The sequence below is a fragment of the Gymnoscopelus braueri genome (assembly GCF_963280865.1).
Source record: "Gymnoscopelus braueri genome assembly, chromosome: 7".
In the NCBI taxonomy this organism is placed as follows: Eukaryota; Metazoa; Chordata; class Actinopteri; order Myctophiformes; family Myctophidae; genus Gymnoscopelus; species Gymnoscopelus braueri.
Window position 1 is genome coordinate 12,217,397 of NC_137608.1, and position 22,512 is coordinate 12,239,908.

Sequence of the window (22,512 nt, forward strand, 5' to 3'; positions counted from 1 at the left end):
ATGCCCAGGGACCAGTGATCCCTATGTGAAGTTCAAGCTGGCGGGGAAGGAGGTGTTCAGGAGTAAGACCATCCACAAGAACCTGAACCCGGTGTGGGACGAGAGGCTCAGTCTGCTGGTGGACACGCTGAAGGAACCGCTGTACGTCAAGGTGAGACGGGATAGACGCTGGGAAGGTTCTTTATGTACTGTACTAGAGGTCTAGGGCGCCCCGACCGCGCACAGGGCTCTAGTGAGGGCTCGCTTATTTTGGGGTTCCAAAATCGTGGGATAAAAATTTCCCCCAAAAAAGTACAAAAAAAACATGGGGGACCCCCTGGGGGTCCGCGGACCCCCTGGGAGTCTTGGGACGCCCGCGAAACATCGTGCACCCCTTTGGACCCCCGCGAAACATCGCTGACCCCTTCGGCTGGCTTTTTTTTTCATAAAGGTGGTTTCTTGTTTCTGGCGCACAATCTGGCAACACTGACCTGTCTGCTTGTCTGTCCTCCAACGTGGCAACCCAGAGTGCCGACTCGGTGTTGTTGTTAGCGGCTGCGTTGAGACACTGGCGTGTTGTAATGTTTTGTGTGTGATGTGCATGGCACGAAAAATTACGGACATATTAGCGTGAGTGTGGTGTGATAGAGACATGAGCAAAGTGAAAGCAACGGCGGGGGTTGAAGCGAAGTGGTCGTGTGTGTTGTTGTGCAGATGGGGAGATTTCAATGGCGGCCGCGTCGTCTTGCGTCGGCTGTTTTCGGTTTCGCTCGGCGGTGCCCACGCTAAAGGGAACGAAAGGGTGTACCCGTAATGTGGTCAGTGTGTGCTGGGCGCAATTAATAATGCTCCGAGGAGGCACATGTGTAGTGAGCAATGAAAAGTAGCCTACGCCACCCGTAAATTAATCGTGCACGTTGTGGCTTGTCTTGTAGTGACATGTGATATGTTGTTGTTGTGTTTAGTTGGAAACAATGAAATTAGTGGCGAGGGGAAATGAATGCGGACGGAAGCTGGGACTTTTGTCTCATGTATAATAGGATGTATGTATGTATGATGAGATTCTGCATCCAAACAATTGACCCAGTCAGACCTGAGGCCCCCCCCAAAAAAAAGAGTTTGTCAACGTTCACTACATACTTTTCCAGCCCCTGTAGCAGATTGAAACTTAAAAAAATATATTAGAGCTTAATAAACCTTTGGCTTTTACTGAAAATGACATTCATTTCAGTTCATAAGTTTAAAAATATATAAAAATACAAAATGAAAGACAGACATACATACAGTGATTTGTGTTTTTTCTTCATAGATTTGTTTTTATTTTTCTTATTAGGGCAAATTTCAGCAACACTCTGCAAATGAAAGCAATTTTCAGTAATATCCAAAGGTCTCAAATATATATACTTTTTTTTTTTCATGTGTATTATCTGCTACAGAGGCTGAGGAAATAAATATATACTCTATACTGTATAGCAACATCTAAAATGGGATACAGGATATAGGTGGGCACTAGGGACATCTGGGCACCTCAATGTAAAATTGTGAAACTGGCTATTTTGTTAAAAATGTAATAAAACATTTAATATTTGAAAAATGGTGTTAAGTAATGTAGTATATATGATATGATATGAACATGCACGGTACATCATTATCAGATATATTTATTATGAGTCCCATCATTCAGTGATAACAACGCATATTGATTGATTGATGTACTTTATTTAGTAAGACATGAGAACAACAGTACATGGAAGTACAAATTCACAATACACTACTAAACTGGAAGACTCATAAAGCACTAAGCTTGTTTAAAATGAGATCCCCATGCACACAAATCATGATGACATACTGTAAAGAGACAGACAGATATACACACTACTATACAGAACGTCATACGATCAGCTTACAGGTTACTGGTATGAAAAATAAGAAATAAAATGTTGTGATCGTGGACTTTTTGGAAGTATTTGGAAGTATTTTGACAAATACAAGTTGCTGTACTCTGTCCTCAACCCTAAGCCATCCAATCCTAGCAAAATGAGCAGGGGTTAGATGGGTTTTGTGTTTGAGGCCAATATTCAACAAGGATAGCCACACACCTGTTGATGTTGACAGGGGTGTTTGTTTGATTGATTGATTGAATACTTTATTAGTCAAAGATGTAAACAGCACAGAAGTAAGTAACACTTACAGTCAGTGGTAGAAAGTAACTTAAGTTTTGAGGTATTTGTAGGCTACTTTACTGGAGTATTTCCAATTTTCAATACTTCTACTTCTACTCCACTACATCTCAGAGGCAAATATTGTACACTTGGGCTAAAATAATAACATAAACAAGTCCCGGGGACTTGTTAACATCACTGTGGTCATTGTGGGTGACCTTTGTGTTGTCTCTTTCTCTAGGTGTTTGACTATGACTTTGGACTTCAGGATGACTTCATGGGCTCTTCATATCTCTACCTGGAATCACTGGAACACCTGAGGTCTTCTTTCTCTACAATCATGTTATTTCTTTTATAGCATTACTTCTTTTCTTTCTTGATATCTGTCTCTTTCTCTCCCTCACTTCAGTCTCCCTTTCTTTTTTCCATCTCTCAGTCGCTATATTTGTTCATCCTTGCCTGTCTGTCTGTCTGTCTGTCTGTCTGTCTGTCTGTCTGTCTGTCTGTCTGTCTGTCTGTCTGTCTGTCTGGCTGTCTGTCTGTCTGTCTGTCTGTCTGTCTGTCTGTCTCTCTATCTCTCTCTCTCTCTCCGCTCTCTCACACTTGTACTCACCTTTTATTTCCTTGAATTGCTAACTGTTCATTTGCTTTTGTTCAGTTTCCTGTTCTTGTATCCTGTGTCTCTGCCTCCGGAAGAGTCTCTTTCTTTGGTGTTTCGCCCAGGCGGACAGGGTTTTGAGGTTAGGTTTATAGGCATAAATTCTGTGAGATTAGGGCTAGGTTTAGGCATAGTTTCTGTGAGGTTAGGGTTAGGTTTAGGCATAGTTTTAGTGAGGTTAGGGTTAGGGTTAGGCATAGTTTTAGTGAAGTTAAATGTTAGGGTTTAGACGTAATCAAGGCGAAACACCAACACAGCACCACAACAGAGGCAGTCCCCTCTGCCTCCACTGTATGGCTTTGACTCCCATTCACCATGATTCAGTCATGGTGAAGAATAGTTCACCACTGCCCTCTCGTGGCCTTCCCTGGTGATTCACCACAAACCTCATATTATGGGGGAAACACATACATATATTTTGATTTGTTTTTTTTTTATAAAATAGACGGATGGAAGATGTATGGTAAAATTACATAATCACTATTTCTGACAACATGTAATCACATATTCAGTGAATATGGCATGCACATCTTTAGAATGTTCATCTCAATTAAAATATATATGAATTCCTTTTACAAGCACATGTTTTAACAGTTGGATGGATAGGGGTGGTCTTTAAGTAGACCTTAAAGTAAATGTTTGTATGCGTTTATGTAAGAATTAGTCAAATAATGTATTTACATATGTACATGTATGTTACGTACTGTGTGTGTGTGTGTGTGTGTGTGTGTGTGTGTGTGTGTGTGTGTGTGTGTGTGTGTGTGTGTGTGTGTGTGTGTGTGTGTGTGTGTGTGTGTGTGTACTTGCATGTTTTTCATGTCAACGTGCAGTGTTATAATCTATAATGATCAACATACTGAAACTCTACAGTGTGTAAGCCTGTGTGTGCATCAGATGCCAGATTTTTGGTCGAATAACCCAGTCCTAACCCACCGATTACCGATATCATTGACCGATATTTAGTCAAAAAGTGTGAAATCTTTTCTAATCAATTTGAAACACTTTTAATTTGATCAAAGGCTTTTTCTTTTTCTTTTTTTTTTTCAAAAACAGCCAATCTACAAGCTCAAAATAATGACATCATCTCTGTCAGATGGAAACCTCATATGTGACTTTTCAGGACTCAAATTCAAAAATAGCAAAAGTAGCAGATCTACAAGCTCAAAACGTGTCGCTTCGAGCCATTTCGCACTGCATTTTGAGCTTGCAGATCTGCTACTTTTTGCTACATTTGAATTTTAATCCTGAAAAGTAATTACATTTTGGACAATATGAGGTTTCCACGCCAACAGAGACGATAATATCAGTCTGGCCTGCTCCCCCCCCCCCCCTCTTTCAGGGCCCTGGACGTGACCCTTGACCTGAAGGACCCCCAGTACCCCGACAACAACCTGGGCACGTTGGACCTGGAGGTCACTCTGACGCCCAAAGAGGGAGACCTCAAAGATGTAAGGAATCTCTCTCTCTCTCTCTCTCTCTCTCTCTCTCTCTCTCTCTCTCTCTCTCTCTCTCTCTCTCTCTCTCTCTCTCTCTCTCTCTCTCTCTCTCCCTCCCCCTCCCATGTAGTCATTATTCCTTCCCTTCATACCTTACTTACAATCCCCACGGGTGGGAAATTCAGCTTCACCCAGCTGGTGGTTACTCAGATGGTTATGATGAGCTAGTGTTGGGGTTTGATGAACACTTGACATTAAAGGGCAAGACCACTTTGATAGAGGTTTGGGTTGTGTAAGTTACCTTGCCATGATGTAACTCCAAAGGTGGACAAGAAATACAAAATACTTGCTCCGTTGATTACAAATTGATAATTCAAAATATGTTCTTCATTGACTGGCATTGTATGGTAATACACCTCTGAAAGTCACTCTTTTAGCACATAAACGAACACAAACAAAGCTACTATTTGAAGATCCGTACACTTAATTTACAGGGGTCTTCAACAGGCGGTCCGGGACCCCTAGGGGGTCCTCAGAGTTACTACAGGGGGGTCTCCAAATCTTTGTGTGATCCTTTTATTTTTTTATATTATTAACCACTTGAACCGTAGAATTCCTATTCTGAGGGGAACATTAGCCAAAAAATAGCAGATCTACATGCACACAACGTCTCGCTCTGCGAGGCGTTGTGTGCTTGTAGATCTGCTATTTTCGGTAAAGAGGTTTGGTGTAGAGAGAAAAAAAGAGCAGACCAAGTACAGAGCCAACGGTCAAGTTCACTTAGTATTGAGGGTTTACAAAGGTCTGAAAATACACATCTTATCTTACTATCTTACTATCTTACTACTATATAATTGACAAAAGCTCCGAAAGTTTGTGCGGGGTAAGCAAGCACAGGATCACTCCATTTGCCCCGAAACCCACCTCGATCGGTGATCGGACTCTTGGTTTGATTGATTCTCTGATTTGCCTATCAGACCCTCAGCCTGATCTGGCAGGTTGCCATAGCAACCAGATACAGGAAGTCTGACCTCTTTATCACATGACCGAGGTTGGGAGGATGGGACTAGAGGTTAGGGCCGCAAAGCAAAGCGGGGAGGGAGGAGAGGGGGAGGAGAGGGGGGGAGGAGAGGGGCCGAGAGGAGAGGCCCGAGAGGCCGGACTTCGCATGACGTGTGTGCAGAGCTATAATTACGTCATGGTTCAGAAATAACTCTTACAGAGGAAATTGACTATTTAGAAGGGATAACAGTCGAAATGTTTTGGAACGATGAGGATGTGAATCTGTTACACACACCGCTAAAGCATGAGGAGGAATTTGACTATTTGGAAGGAGGAAAAGTTTGGAGAGTTTGACGCGGCCCTGACATCTGATGAGTCTTGGACTCTGTCTGGACCAACCTCGGATCGGGCCTAGATGTCATCTAGTTAACATGAATTAATAGAGAAGCTAATGTGTAAAAAAATTACAAAAACACATTAATTTACACAACACTGATGACAGTGCTGTCAAACAAGTCTACGAAACTATGAAAAACTCTAATCTGCAACACAATTCTATACAATATGTAGTGGGGGCGGGGGGTCCCTGCTTCATATCTCTCTCAGCTAAGGGGTCCTTGGGCTGAACAACGTTGAAGACCCCTTCACTAAGCTACAACGTACCTGGAAAGGCTGTGACATCCAAAAGTTTCTTTCAATTAAGTTAAGCAACAATATTGTGATTACATACACTAAATAAAACACCCACGGTTTGTATAATTTGAACTTTTGCCTTTAATTTATATATGCATTAGATATCTCAATTGCAATTGAGCTCAGTCAACACACTTACTCCTATCCACAAGTGTAATTAAAATGCTCACAGGAAGAAGCACATAATAATATATGTTCCCTGTTCAAAGAGCACTGGATTCTACATTTATTCCTAATTATGTTGCAACGCTCGCCTCTGCGGACGACGTGCAACTCGATGTTTCCAGAGTTGTATTTATTTCTGTTCAATTATTTGTTTGCTTAATTGGACCCCCTGCATGCCTGATGTGGAAACAAGGCAGAGAGTCATGGGGGAAATATTTTATTCCTTTTGATCTGACGTCTTAATTTCCGCTGCTTATTCGGGTAGCACAGTTCACAGAGTCCACACTTGACAGAACAAATAAAAACTCTATTTAGGTTAAGCATCACTTTATGAGCGCTACCCCACTGTGAGAGAACCAGCACAAGGTTGTTGCTGGCAATAAGCAGCGCTGGATGGATGGATGGGATGCTGCTCTCTGTCTCCATCTACTGGCAAAGTGGAGAATGAAAGAAACTTTTCTAACTTGTTTACAGTGGTGGAATAAGTACTCAGATATTTTACTTAAGTAAAAGTAGCAATACCACAATATAAAAATGTATACATATTTATAAGTAAAAGGCCTGTGCTCAAAATGTTACTTGAGTGAAAGTACAAAAGTATTGGCATTAAAATATACCAAAAGTACTAAAATGTTTGAAAATAGCAGATCTACAAGCACACAACACGCTGCGATGCAACGCGTTGTGAGCTATTTTCAAATAGCCTATGTATAAAATAGGGCTGAAGTGGTTAATGTATGTTTTATGATTTATATCTGCAAAGTAACTAGTAACTAAAGTTTTCAAATAATTGTAGTGGAGTAAAAGTACAATATTTGCCTCTGAGATGTAGTGGAGTAGAAGTAAAAGTATTGAAAATTGTAAATACTCCAGTAAAGTAAAGAATACCTCAAAATTGTACTTAAGTAGAGTACTTAAGTAAAGTACTTAGTTACCTTCCACCACTGCTTGTTTATCATCTGATGATTTTTTTTTTGCAGTCAGTCAGTCAGTCACGGCACCAGAGGGCATCTATGCAGTAGTTCACAATTATGATGTTCTTGTGTGCGTGTGTATATTTTATGTGTCTACAGTATGTGTGAGAGAGACACGGAGTGAGAGAGAGGGGAACGCTTGAGTTATACTTGGCGCGTCGCGTCCCACGGCGGCAGGCAACCCAAGTATAAGTCAGTCTGAAGTGTGAGAGGGTGAATTTTTACATTCAGTCGTGCAGGGATGGACATAACAAACTGATGCACTCACATGCATAATATATATATTTTCCCTGCATGTGCATGTGTGTGTGTGGCTGTACACACAACACCATAAAATGAATAGAGAACCGAAGTCTGACATCACTGCCTCTATAGATGCCACTATATCCCCCTGGGTCAGAGTTATTTTTCCATTGAAAATACCATAGGGTCTCAATAGCATCGTGGCATAAGAACCGTGTTCCAAAAATAAACAGAAAATACATACATTTTCTTCAAACACAGACGTTCATCAAATGTAACTCAACTAGAGGTTCGGGCCACTATGCGGCCTTCACATCTAGTAGCCTGGCCCTCACATCTAGTAGCCTGGCCCTCACATCTAGTAGCCTGCAATATAGGCTATATATAGTATTATTACAATTATTGTGGGCATGCACATGGCTACGTATTTAATGACAAACGTGATGCAACAACCGAGGCCGCGCAGCAGATGAGCACAGAGTACGCGAACTCGAAATATTTGCAGACTTGTAGTTATGTGTGGGCAAGGCGTGTGTTTCTATGAGTCGATGTCTGGCTGGTGACAGATACAACACAAACACACACACACACACACACACACACACACACACACACACACACACACACACACACACACACACACACACACACAAACACACGGGGCAGCTTCACACGTTGTGATTCACAGAGAGAATTTTTTGTTCGCACCGCGAGGCAGGTCGGACCCCGAGCGAATGTGGGTCCGCGAAGCATTCGCTGGCACGGGGGTCCCTACGCTCGGGTCCGTTGTGCACTCTCGCCCACAGCCATGAGAAGTTGATGTTTAAAGGGGCTGTAAACAGGAAATGCCTTGTTTGGGCATTTCCTGTTGAAAGCAGTTTTTCTGGGAGGCGCTAAACACCTCACCTGATGACATGCTCAGGTGAGTTTCAGTGATGTCATCAGAATCACTGATGGCAAAAGACTGGTGTAGTTAGGAATTATGCCACGGTACACCGAAGGTACCAGTCTTCTGATGCTATACCCTACAGTGCACCGCCATCTTATGGTATTTTCAATAGTGTGACCGAGCATCTAGGGGATAACGGGATTGATGTCAGGACTTCAACACTCTACAGTATAGGAGCGCTTCCCCTATATTTAATGCTACGCGCTGCTTACTTCTGCTGCATGGATGACCCCCAGCCAGCCAACCCTCCCACCCTCCCTGGGCCCCCGTTTTAACCCTTGACCTTGCAGCTGTGAGTGTGTGTGCCAATGGGGGGCGCTGTATAACCGCTTTGTCTCATTTACAGACCATGCTTTTGAGAAGGAACTGGAAACGATCTAGTAAGGTAAACTAAAAAAGGCATGTACCTCCCCTGAACCCAAACCCCTCCACTGGTCCTTACTGTATCCCCCACTCGCCCTCCGACCCTCTGCACTGACTGGTGTCCTTGGTCCATCGATGGAACCCACCCCCCCACCCCCCCCCCCCCAGTGGTGGAAGAAGTACTCCAATTTTTTCTTTACTTAACCCATTTAGACCTGAGGCTGATTCTAAACAGGCCTTCTAAATCCTGACCTAAGTTTAACCCTAAGTCTAACCCTAAATGGGTTATCCCATTTAGACCTGAGGACATTAATGTCTTATAAATCCTAACAGTTTTCAGAAAAAAACTTACAGTAGGTTTCTACATCGGTGGTTCTCAAACTTTTTCATGTGAAGGACATCCCAAAATGATATGTATTTTTGCCCACGGAGCCCCACCTCAAAGTCTTATGTTCCAGGGACCTCCAGAGGCAAAGATTTGAGTTATAAAAGTGTTATCAAAGATTTGCAAAAACAACCCATTTTATTTAAAAATAGCAGATCTACAAGCTCATAGTGCAGCACGAAGTGACGCGCTATGAGCTTGTATATCTGCTATTTTCCAATTTTTTAATCGCCAAAGTATAATAATAGATAATAGTAAAATAATGGTTAAAGTGGTTAAATGATGCAGATTACCTTCTCGGTTTTAATGGGTTAAGTAAAAGTAGCAATACAACAATGTAGAGATACTGTTACAAGTGATATGTATTTAAATTTCTAAATTATACTTGAGTAAAAGTACAAAATTATTGGCATCAAAATATATGTATACTGTACCAAAAGGAATAAGTACTCATTATGAAGACTTTTCCCATTTTTAACAAATGTTTTAAAAATGTGTCAATTGGTTGAAAATAGCCGATCTACAAAACTTGCATCGCGTACAAGCTCACACCGCATCGTCGCGACGCGGGGTGAGCTCGTAGATCGGCTATTTTGGAATAGCCGAGGTATAAAGCAGAGATTCTAGCCTATTATCTGCAAAGTAACTGGTAAATAAAGTTTTCAAATAATTGTAGTCGAATAATATATTATTCGATATTTTCCTCTGAGATGTAGTGGAGTAGAAGTATAAAGTATTGAAAAATGGACATACTCAAGTAAAGTAAAAGTACCTCAAAATTGTGCTTAAGTACAGTACTTGAGTAAATGTACTTAGTCACTTTCCACCACTGCCCCCACCCCCAGCCCCGGCCTTCGTCTTCTTTCCTCTCTTCATCTCTCCCTTCTCCTCCTCCTCGTTTCACGGTGGTATTATCATTTGTTCTTTTGTTTCTGTTATCAGGTCGTCCGTTCCTCTTCTCATCATCTCCAGATTATTTTCCACAAGCTGCAATATACCATAAGAACATAAACCCATTGTAGAAGAAGAAAAACCTAGGATGTTTTTTTGAAAGAGTTAAAGTTATACATCCACCTCAAACCTCAAACTGTATTTCCTAGAAGACAAGATTTATGGGTGTCTGTAGCCTGACGGTACGTTTTAACAGCGGGCGACTCTCGGGCGATCGCCGGGCGACGTCATTATATGTCTATGAGAGCCGGCAACTACTGGCGATTGGGCGAAGTGGGCGGGGGGGCGATGAAAGATGGATTTTCTTTATCTTTTGGACGATGTCGCCCGCCGATCGCCCGTGAGTCGCCCGCTGTTAAAACGTACTGTTAGATCAAGACTATCATAGATGTATTTTATCAAGTGTGACTTTTACTTTCATATCTACGAGAGTCTTAGCGACCACCCCTTTGCCCTGGAATGTCACTAGTAAAGCCTGTATTTCTCCAAACATGTAAACAAATGCAAAATATAAGGTGCTTACCCACGTGCCCCATATGTTAACTAGGTGTCCGTATTTGTGCAATGTATTAGTCCATATTTTTCAATAAAGAAGTGTTTTAATCCCGTCTGTTACTTCCTGTTTAAATTGAGTTTAATTCCGTCTTTCACCGGATGCGCCCTGTCACTACTGTCCATTGGGAACTTCCGACAGAAACGGCCACAGACCGGATTAAAACACTTCTTTATTGGAAAATATGGCCTAATACATTGCACAAATACTCCGGACACCTAGTTATCATTTGGGGAAAGTGGGTAAGCACCTTATATTTTGCATTTGTACATGTTTGGAGAAATACGGGCTTTCCTGGTGACATTCCAGGGAAAACTGGGGGGGGGGTGGTCGTTGATATAAGACTCTCGTAGATATAAAAATGTCAAAATCGATAAAATACATCTACGATAGTCTTGATCTAAGGCTAGGTGTCTGTATGAAATGTAGTATACACAGTTCTGAGACCAAGTTGTAACTGATGTTGACATACAGTATGATACTATAACTATAGTGTATTGCAGCTGCGGGGTGAGAAAATAAAGTGTATTTTCTTTCGTAAAGGAGTACTAGACAACAAGACACCTGTTTAAGAGATCAGATGAGAGAGAGAAAGAGAGATGGAGAGAGAGAGACTTGAGATGTTTTATTAAATCTCCTGAGACCCTTTTACCTCAAGTGGACGTCTCCACTATATGGATTGTGCCATATTCTTTTTATGTTCCCATCACATATGTTATGTGTCACAATAAAACTGTGACTGTTTGGGTTCGTTTCCATGGTTCTCATTGGCTGTCGAGCTCGACCAAATGCATGCTGGCCTATGTATGACCTGCTGCTTCCTCTCATCGACTCCTGCATGTGGACATATTGTGGTTTTCTGATATCAACTAAATATAACCCCACAAGAGTCGGATTAATTCACGGCAACTTAACTACTTCAACTTAAACCCCAGCATCCGTATTGTGGGGAAAGCTTTCGCAGAAAATAGCAGATCGACAAGCTCTCAACGCGTCGCAGCACACACGTTCTGAGCTTTCCCCACAGCTTTCCCCCGCAATAACAGAAACCAGTAATCCTGGTCTCTATACTGCCTCCCCCTGGTCAGCCGGGGTGCCTGATGGAGGGGAAAGGAACTGGTTGGAATAACGTGTTCCTTCCACGCGCTACGTCCTACCGGGGAAACTCCCCCCTGTCACGAGATAAGAAGTGGCTTGCTAGCTCCTCATGCATTGAAGGAGGCATGAGCTCAGTTCGGGGCTCTCCCCAGGCTGGCAGAGGGAGAGTAGTGCCCAGGATTACATCTTAGGCAATTGGCACTGGGTTACAAAAATGGGTTGTGGGATAAAACCCCCCCCCAAAAAAACAGAAAAGAGCCATGAGGCACTCAACCATGTGAGGTTTAAGTGGTTAACTCTTTTAGCTGCAGTGAGGTCACGTTCTACATGCGAATAGTGGAAGGGAATGGATATCATGACTTCGTTGGAGGGGGTGCAGACAGACAACAATGCTTTTTTTTGCGTGGATTTGGAGCTTGAATTATGTATACTTGAATGTCCTGTCTTAATTTTTCATAAGATTATGTAAACTATGCACTAAAACAAACACTGTATACAATCTATCTCACAAACTCAATGTTGATACCTGTGTTTGTTTGCACCTCCAAGAAAATGGCAGATTTGGCCACGCCTCCACCAGTATTTGTCACTAAAGTACAAAGAGAATAGCTCCGGTCACTCTGTGTGGAGTTTGCATGTTCTCCCCATGTCTACTAGGGTAGTTAATACCCTCACAAAAACATGTAGTAATCCTGGTCACTATACTGCCTCCCCCTGGTCAGCCGGGGCGCCTGATGGAGGGGAAGGGAACTGGTTGGAATAACGTGTTCCTTCCACGCGCTACGTCCAACCAGGGAAACTCTCCCCTGTCGGGTGACAAGAAGGTCAGTTGGCTCTCATGCATTGAAGGAGGCATGAGCTCGGCCCTGGCCTCCCTAGGCTGGTGGGGGGAGTGTAGTGCCCAGGATCACTTAGAAAATTGGCACCGGGTGAAAAAAACAGTTACAAAATCAAGGGGAAAAAAAAAATCATTCATCTGACTGGAGGATTCCGTCTTTGATTGGGTTATTCCATGCTAAATCTGATTTGCACTTGTAATTCGCTCTGGATGAGAGTGTCATGCTGCTTAATGTCTAAATTGTAATTGTTGTAACAACGTTTTTGTTTTGTGGGTGCATGGCCAAATTCCCTCTGTGTCTGGGCGTTTTTTAAATGGAACAAAGTTCAAGAACCTAAAAGTGTTCCCCTTAAAGCGTGTTGGGTATTTGTGCAAAGTATTGTCCCGCTTGGGCAGCCAAATAACTATGAGGCAAATGGCACTGCATCAAGGCTCACTTTTCAATGGAAGTATCATACTCAACTATAGAGGCGTGCTCAAGGCATTAATTCCCCTTATAGCTGCAATAAACATTTGAAACACAGAAACATAATTTCAAGCGTCAATTATGGTCGTTGGGCAGACGTCCCGCTATATGTCTCTTCTTCCTCAAACCCAAGTCTTTGAAGCTTCTAACTGGGCCGTCCCAGTCCTAGAGTGTGGTTCGGGAATTAGCTTTAGAGCGCTAACAAGCTATAGTATAGCTGCCATGCTTCCCACCACGGAGAGAGAGAGAGAGAGAGAGAGAGAGAGAGAGAGAGAGCGAGAGCTGATATTGTATTTTTACACGCACACGCCCACGTCTCTTTAATCAAGCTTATGCTGTACCCCAGCTCTGCAAATGCAGCAGACTACATGAAAAAAAAAAGAAGTACTTTGAGATAATTACAAGTCATTGGCATGACTTTAAACCCGGGATCTCTCCCAAGTTCAGTGGAGAGGAAAACTGCTTGTCTTAGCAACTTTCCAAGCCCTTCTGTTCCGGCTCTTTCCAGAGGGCTATCTCGCTGACAGGAGTTGAACAGTTCAACCATGGCAACGGGGCTTTGTAATAACTCCCTAAATTAATTGTTGTCACCTATTAAAGGACTCCCTCTCTCAGAAATTATCTCCCCCGCTTGCACACTTTGGGCGGAGAGGGAGATGTTGATTCCCCCCCTAATCCACACAGTCCATGGTTTCCATATAATGTGCGTTATGTAGCGACAAAACAATAACGAGGCCTCGCAATTAGGGCCCGCGCTTGAAAAGAACTTTAACAACAGCTCCCTTTGCTATTAGCATACGGCGTCTTAACGATATGGCGAGCGGGACAGGAGACGGGGAAAGAGAGTGAGAGCGGCGGCTGTACGGGTGGTTTGGGTTGGGTTTGTATAGAGAGAGAGGGGAGCCGCTTCGCATTGTTTAACCCTTTAAGACCGGGAACGCATCTGTGTGTCTTTTTTATTTATTTGGCTATTCAAAAATAGCTCAAGCTCATAGCGCGACACAGAGTGCCGCGCTATGAGCTTGTAGATCTGCTATTTTTGAAAAATCATGAAAATGTGTGCAAATCTTTCAATATATATACTGTATATATATTTGAAAGCGAACATTTGTAACTCAAATCTTTGCTTCTGGGGGGTCCCTGGAACAACATATTTTGAGATGGGGATCCGCAGCCAAATACATAATTTTGGGGGTCTTTGACATGAAAAAGTTTGAGAACCACTGATATTAGCGACATAAATAGAATAGAAAAATTAAATACATTTTAGGATTTAGAAGACATTTGTAGAATCCCCAGAAGCAAAGATTTAAGTTAAAAATGTTTGCGTTCAAATATATTCAAAGATTTGCACAAACTTTCATGATTTATTGAAAAATAGCAGATCTACAAGCTCGTAGAGTGGCACTCAGTGCCGCACTACAAGCTTGTATAAGACATCTAAAAATGACACCTACAGTATGAGTACCCGGACTAAATGGGTTAATGTCTGGAGAATGGAAATTAAGAGGCTTCATCTAGCAGATCAAAGGCGTGCCGCTTGCGAGGCCGGGTTTGTACAGAGTTTAATGAAATTCGTGGCAAAACAAAAGCTATGCTAATAGATTCTCCCCTAACGAGGACGGACGAGGTAAAGACTGAGGGAGAGAGAGAGATGGATTGAGTAGAAGAGAGAGTCTGTTATAGATAGTGATGCGTTGTTTTGGCAAATAAATAGCCCCGCTATTTGTTTGAGTGAATGATAGTGACGTGCCTTTAAAGAGGGGTTAAATTGGCCTGTAACTAGTGATTAGGGAACTGCTGGAAGTGTTGGAAATTGCACAAAGTGTCAGTCTGAATTTGTAACGCTGTCGGTATACACGGCTGTGTGGGCTTACAAGGCTGTAATTATACTTTATCGCTACGGCGGTGTATGTGTGTACAATAGTATACTGTAGCCTATAATACACTGTTACAGTAGGGTAACCGGAAGAGTGGACAATGGGCAACCTAAACATTGTGGGTACCAGAGCAGGAATTTCAGGGCGGCCACGAAGGCCATGGCCGTTGTTGCCCCTCAGTTTGGCCTTGTGCCCCTCAAAAACATTACATGCCCTGAGAGGCCACAGTGGCCTTAATGCCCCCAGCTGACTCCTTTCTCCTCTGTTTCTTTCTTGTCATGTAGACACCAGTGTCTTTGGTTGAGATTTTGCTGCTCCCTATATTTGTCTGAAGCGTTTGAGTACCGAAATAACATTGTCTGGAGCATTTAAGAAGTTTACGGTGTGCATAACTAAAAATGTTGTTTTCAGTGACATCCAACCTACAGTACTCTAGGTATCGGTGGAGCAGGGTGCAAATCTCTCCATTTAAAGTATTGATTGAAGGATTCAGCATATCGTCTCTGTCAGGTGGAAACCTCATATGTCCAAAACTGTTATTCTTTCAGGATTGAAAGTATCAAAAATATTGACAAGCCACGAAAAAGTTACGAAATATGGAGATAAGAGGTTTCTGCCCCGACAGCATCGATTTATTAAAATAATTTTGTACCATCTTGAGAAGGGATAGAGATGGCTATGGTTGAGCTTTGCTAATAAGGGAAGTATCATCTCTACAGTGTACATTTTCTGTCTGTGAACACAGTGATATTACAGCATTGGGGGCCAAGTTCAGACTTCTGAAGTCAATTGTGTTGAAAAGTGTTGATATCGTTGTGTGCATGTGTGCTAATACAGTATGTGCTTGTGCGTGCATGTATTTGGGTTTGTGCACGCTTATGCGTGGGTGTGATCGTGTGTGTATGTGTGGGGGTCTCTATTCATGTGAACGCATATGTGCACATCTGTATCTGTGTGTGTGTGTGTGTGTGTGTGTGTTTCCTACAGTGCCAGAGCATGCGTCTGTCGGAGGTGCACAGAAAAGCCCAGCTCTGGCGAGGCATCGTCAGCATCAGCCTCATCGAAGGTCGCGACCTCCAGCCCATGGACAACAACGGCCTCAGTGACCCCTACGTCAAGTTCCGCATGGGACACCAGAAGTACAAGAGCAAGGTATAAGGATTCACTGTCCTTGTTTATTGAGCCAAGCAAAACGTTCACAAACCACGCATGTGATCACACACACAGTGGGGGTCCACAGCGAAATTAGTTAAAGGACGACTTCACCCATTTTCAACCTAGCTTCATATAATTGGTCCTCACTAATGCTCTTGATAAAATGATTTTTTTTAAATCTACTCGGTCTGTGTCTGATAGGAGGACTTACAGTTCAGAAACCCGTCTACCAGTGACATCGTTGTTAGGCAGAGCTTTTTTTAACAAGATTTAAAAATACATAGATTTTTATTAACGCGAGAACAATGGCTTCCATTATGCGGGTTTCTGAAGTGTCCACAGCCCTCCTCTGAGACACAGAGTGAGTAGACAAAAATGGTGCCATGTTATGAGCATTAGTGAGGACCAATTATATGAAGATAGGTTGAAAATTGGTTAAATCGTCCTTTAATATAGCAACAAAATCAGTCTTACCACTTGAAGTTGAATTTTCTAAAAGGAGGTTTGTCTTCTCTCCGTCTCCCTGTCAGACGATAACCAAGACGTTGAACCCCCAGTGGAGAGAGCAGTTTGACTTCCACATGTACGAGGAACAAGGAGGCTTCGTAGACATCACCGTGTGGGACAAAGACGCGGGCAAGAAGGACGACTTCATGGGAAGGTACAGCAGTGTTTCCCTGACAACGGGTCCGTTTCATATACAGTATACAGTATATATATACAGTATCGTTGCTGTCGGGCAGAAAACGCTTATCTCCATTTTTGTGTTTTTTATTTCTTTCGTAACGCCCTACTTGATCATACTACAAAGTCACACAAAAGCATCAAAGGTAGAAGATTTGCAAGCTCGAAACGCGTCACGATCGCGACACTTTTTGAGCTTGTAGATCTGCTACTTTTGCTATCTTTTTGTTTGGATCCTGAAAAGTGACAGTTTTGGACATATGAGGTTTCCACCTGACAGAGACGATATATGCAGTACATAAATGCAGGACTGACATGTAGATACAACCCGGACAGACTTCAGTATCTATAATCTGGCGTGATGCTAAATTCTGGACTCAGGCGATATCATTTTAAACAGCCAGCAGCACACATTTAATCACACTAAACAGACTGCTTCTTCCAACGTCAATGTATAGCCAGCAGCCATGAAAAACCTGAAGGAAATTGGCATACAGTATTTTCTCGATAAAACCATTTCATTCACAAAATGGTGTCTATAGGGACGACATTAACTCCTGAACCATAGCGTCTCTGGCCAAAGATAGTGACAGGGTAACGACCACAGAGTGATGTACGGTGTATATATATAAAGTCTATGGTTAACAGCTTGTTCTGCCAGTACCTGGTGAAACAGCTACTGTAATGTTGGCGGTACACATAATTGTGTGAAAAAAAGTCGTTTTGTTGAGAAAATCTGCCAATTTTCTTGCTGACCAGTTTTCAGCCGGTTAGTGTGTTTACTTTAGCGCTGCTGGATCACGTCAGAATAGGTTTCTCAAAGTGGGTGTCATGGCACCCTAGGGTGCCATGACACAAGTCCAGGGGTGCCGCAGAATACTTTGATAGTATTTGGAATTGATCAATATCACTTCAGTTTAACCACTTTAGACTCTCTGTACTTATTTAAACGGACATGAGTTGCACTGTACTTGGTGCGTTCTTTTTCAATCGAAACCAAATCTCTTTATTCCCCCCAGAATAGGGATTCTGGGGTTCAAGTGGTTAAACATCAAGTATAAAGTTATTTTCAATCTGTCCTAATGGAAACGTACCACAAATGTAAGGTTCTATCCAGTAACAATATAATTCAGGGGTACCATGGTTGAAAAAGTTATTTACAGGGGTGCCCTGAGCCAGAAAAATGTTTTTAGAACCACTGCTATAGACACTGAAGTCTGTCCGGGCTAATGTACTATACTGTTGATAAGCAGGTCATTGATTCAAGATGATTTTGACCATCTTATACATTTATTCACGGTAACAAAGAAAAAAACATAATATCTTGATTATTCTCACTGTGTGATTTGAATCAAGTCGATGATGACAATACAATCTACATCAACTGACCTACTGTATGTAGGACTATATGGAAACTTTAAACCAAGATGAAATTGTAATACTCAGAATGGCTCTGTGTCCTGGGCACGTGCACATATCATGTGAAGTCATGTTGTGTTCACACTTGTGGCGACAAAGTGACAGGCTACAAGTCATTTATAATGTCAGCGACACAAAGCTATAAAGTGACAGCCACTGCATGACGGGCGTGACGCGCTACAAATCAAAGCTGAGCTGGCCTCAACTTTTTCTAGTGCTTCTCTAATGGCCTAGAGAAGTATAAACAATCATGTTTTTGTTTCACCATTTCCACCCCGCCCCTTCTCTTTCCCCCACAATTCCTGCTCTGTTATGAAAATAACAAGTTGCTGTTAACAAGTTCCCTGTTCTATTTAACTACCCTACCGTGGCTTGAGTGTCACTTCAACATCGACTCTGCAGCAATATAGCTGGCCACGCTTGGTCCGTTTTGTAGCTTTGTCACCCGTATGAATTCAGCATTAGTGTCAAGGGCGCAGAGAGCAATTTTGAACTGAGGGGGTAAAATTTTTAGCCAATTTTGAGCTAGAAGAGGGAGGTTTTCATAACATAAATCTCGCATTTACTCCATCAATATAATCCATGTGCATGTGTATACATTTGTCATGATGGCTTGGCTTCAACAGAAATCTGACTTCCTCTAAAAATCAAAATAATAAGAGCAACTTATTGACTAATATGATTAGTCAACACTGGTTTTATTTTTTAAGTTAGATAGACTAACTTATAAGTAGTTGACAGACCGTGACACACTGTATATGTTTTTTTTTTCTTCTTCTTTCTTCTTCTCAAAAGTGGGGGGGACATCCTCCCGTACCCCAGCCCACCCCCATGTGATCAGTTTTAGTTGAGAAATGTACATCTGCACAACTTCTGTTTCGTTTCTTGTGTTGTCGGCTGTTGTGTTTGTTGTGTTTATTTATTGTTGGGGGGTGTGTGTGTGTGTGTGTGTGTGTGTGTGTGTGTGTGTGTGTGTGTGTGTGTGTGTGTGTGTGTGTGTGTGTGTGTGTGTGTGTGTGTGTGGGGGTGTGTGTGTGTGTGTGTGTGTGTGTGTGTGTGTGTGTGTGTTTGTTTGTTTCAGGGGTATGATCGACCTCTCGGTGATGAGTAAAGAACACACACACAAGGTGGAGGTTGCGCTGGAGGAGGGCGAGGGCATGCTGGTGATGCTGGTCACACTGACGGCGTCCGCATCCGTCTCCATCTCAGACATGTCTGTCAACATGCTGGACGACCCCCACGAGAGGCACCTGATCATGCAGAGATACGTGAGTACATTTTACACATAGTATATAAACACTTAGAGACACCTGATCATGCAGAGATACGTGAGTACATTTTACACATACAGTATATAAACACTTAGAGACACCTGATCATGCAGAGATATGTGAGTACATTTAACACACACAGTATATAAACACTTAGAGACACCTGATCATGCAGAGATACGTGAGTACATATTACACATACAGTATATAAACAGTTAGAGACAGCTTTATTAAAACAATAATGCCAATCTACAAGCTCTGAACGTGTCGCAATGCAACGCGTTGTGAGCGTTTAAAGGCAATGTCCAGAACTTTACATTAAATGAGAGGAAAGGTTTTCATTTGGTAAATGTGTCTGTCTACCCACTAGACTACAGAGTTGATTTGATTATTTTTTTCAGCTTATAGAGAGACAATAAAATAGGGAACGACCCTTCAAAGCGTTTTACAGAGTTAGCCATGCCGTATCTTACTCAGAGACACTTCGACACACAGCCTACAAGCTCACAAGGTGTGTGTGTGTGTGTGTGTGTGTGTGTGTGTGTGTGTGTGTGTGTGTGTGTGTGTGTGTGTGTGTGTGTGTGTGTGTGTGTGTGTGTGTGTGTGTGTGTGTGTGTGTGTGTGGGGTTCTGTGGTAGGCCTATGAGCGACCCTCTGGCCCCATGTCCTACTGAGGCTCTCCATTCAACACAATGGCCTCAGCTCAGCCTAGTTAACCTGTCAATCTGGGCACAAAGAAAGTCTCTCTTTCTCTCACACACACTCTCATCGAATGCGGATCTGCCAACAGAATACTGTGAACTTAATAGACTCATATGACAAGTTGTAATTTAGCAATTTTGTGGATCATTCATTGTCATTAATTGGACTTGACATACAGTAACAGTAATCTTGTTTTGCTACTCCTCAATCAGACAGAAAGACAGACTTTACAGCTGATGTTGTCAGCTTGCTTGATCTGCTATTTTAGATTTAAAATTAGGGACGCCAGGGTGAAAGCGGTTTACAACGGTGGTGAGTCTTGGACCAAACCCGACTTGTATTTATGCATTACTTCCATACACAGCCATTTAATTTCAGTTCTGACTTCTGAATGTTGGATAAGCACCGAAAGTACCCGGTCACACTTTGTTCAATTCAAACTTTGAGGTGATAAATCCAATTTTAAATACTCTGCTTCTCCCGCTGGTATTTCTGTTAGCGTGAACAAGTCACGGAAGTTTGAATTTCAGTCAATCTTTTCTCCAGGGGCCATTTTCAGCTAGACTTCAGCAAATCAATCCGCACTTTCAACCGCAATAAAACGCAAGACCGCAACTTTGACAAGTATAAATACGGGTATAAATCAAGGGTCAGACAGTTAGTGCACAGACCATATGCCCCTACTGAGCGTGAGTTCGAATCCGACCCCCCCGCCTTGATATGCATGTCTCTCCTCTCTCTATGTCTGTCCTTGGTTTCCTGTCTCTCCACAGTGACCCATCTTTCTGAATACATTAGATATTTATAGAATAAAATCTGACAAAAATAATTGTGTTGGCCTGCTAGGAGAGGTGATGCTGTGTACAGTGGTGGACAAAGTATATGCTATACTCAAGTATACAGATTTCAAAGTATTAAAAAAGATTTCCCTCCAGAATTGTTTGAGTTTTTTAAAATTGTATTCAGAGCTTCTAGATCAGCTATTTCAGCTATCAGCTATTCATTCTTAATTTAGTTTTGTACATTTCGGTCCAAAGAGTACACTTCCTAAAAATGCAGTGGAGTGTATATTTTTTATTTAAAGCGTGAAAGTCATCAGCTTGCAAAAAAAAAACATAAAACAAATACTCCAAAAATGTACTTAAGTACAGTACTGAAGTAAATGTACTTTTTATAGTTACTATCCACCAACTGGTTGTGTATGATTTGTAGGATGAACAATAAACATTGATTATATCATTGGTTCTCAAAGTGGGGTCCGGGGGCCCCCAGGGGTCCTTGGGGGGGTACCAAGGGGTCCCCAGTCAAATTAGTTAATGAAAAATGTGTTAACAAAGCGTCAATCATTTTAACCCCTTTATCCATATTTTATACTTTGGTTATTCAAAAATAGCAGATCTACAAGCTCATAGCGCGGCACCAAGTGCCGCTTGTATAATATCAGAGCTTGTATATCTGAGCTTGTATATCTGATATTTTTGAAAAAATCGTTAACATTTGTGCAAATCTTTGAATATATATTTTTTTTTAAGCACAAAAAAACATTTTTTTTAAAGAAAAAAAACATTTTGAGATGGGGGTCCGTGGCCAAATACATATCATTTTTGGGGTGGTCCTTGACATGAAAAAAGTTTGAGAACCACTGATATAACACGGTGGTGGACTGGGTGGTTAAACGGGTTAAACATGCAGCATCACTATAAAGTGGTTTCCTTTTTTTAGATGCAGAGGATGGAGCTAGATGAGGCTACAGTCATTTGTTTGTGCGGGTCACTTTGATCAAGGTCTTCATCTCTAAGGGCTTTGGTATTTTCAGATGCCTGACACACATTTGGGCGTGCATGCCCGTGTGTGTTCGTTCTAGTGTGTGTGTGTACGTGTGCGTGTGTGTGTGTGTGTGTGTGTGTGTTCCAACGGGGGAGCGCAGCACTCCACAGGCCAAACGCGGGTTGCCGTGACCTACATAAAACCATGCCGCCGCCTCATTGGCTGGCCACACGGGAGGTCCAGCCGCGCGGGGCTCCGCCTTGCCTCGCCGCAGTGGCCGGCCTCAGACAGAGGGGGGCGCTCAAGGACCGAACGCTCACACACTATAAACACTCACAAAAAACAGGGAGGGGAATGTGCATTTGTGTGTGTGTACTGTGTGTGTGTGTGTGTGTGTGTAATAGGGGGCGAGAGGTAAAGGCTGAGGGTTGTGCTGGGGAAGGGTAGGCGTGTAAAATGAAAAGAAAAAGCTATTTCACCTCTTTTACAACTCTTACAGAGCCAGTATTTTTTTTCTACCGTTCCCCCCTCCCTGCCAGCCTCTTTTCCTTCTTCCCGCTCTCCCCCCAATCGTCTCCCTGGCTCTCTACTCCCACCCTCCCTCCTTCCCTCCCTCCCTCGGCAGACAGACAAACGCTGGCCGCTTTGTCTGTCTGCTAGTCGGCAGCCACGGGAAGATGGAGGCATGGGGAGAGATACGGTAGAGAGTGGTGGAGGAG

General features: G+C 42.6%; 1 protein-coding gene across 1 annotated transcript in view; it reads left to right on the forward strand.

The window, feature by feature from the left end:
* The window catches only part of mctp1a (multiple C2 domains, transmembrane 1a), a 296,725-nt gene that overhangs the window by 158,740 nt on the left and 115,473 nt on the right, over window positions 1–22,512 (forward strand). Inside the window, exons 3-8 of the mRNA XM_080433064.1 lie at window positions 9–151; window positions 2,383–2,462; window positions 4,139–4,247; window positions 15,783–15,947; window positions 16,481–16,611; window positions 19,135–19,321. Of these exons, the coding sequence (XP_080289190.1) occupies window positions 9–151; window positions 2,383–2,462; window positions 4,139–4,247; window positions 15,783–15,947; window positions 16,481–16,611; window positions 19,135–19,321 (815 nt within the window). The remainder of the gene's footprint in view (window positions 1–8; window positions 152–2,382; window positions 2,463–4,138; window positions 4,248–15,782; window positions 15,948–16,480; window positions 16,612–19,134; window positions 19,322–22,512) is intronic.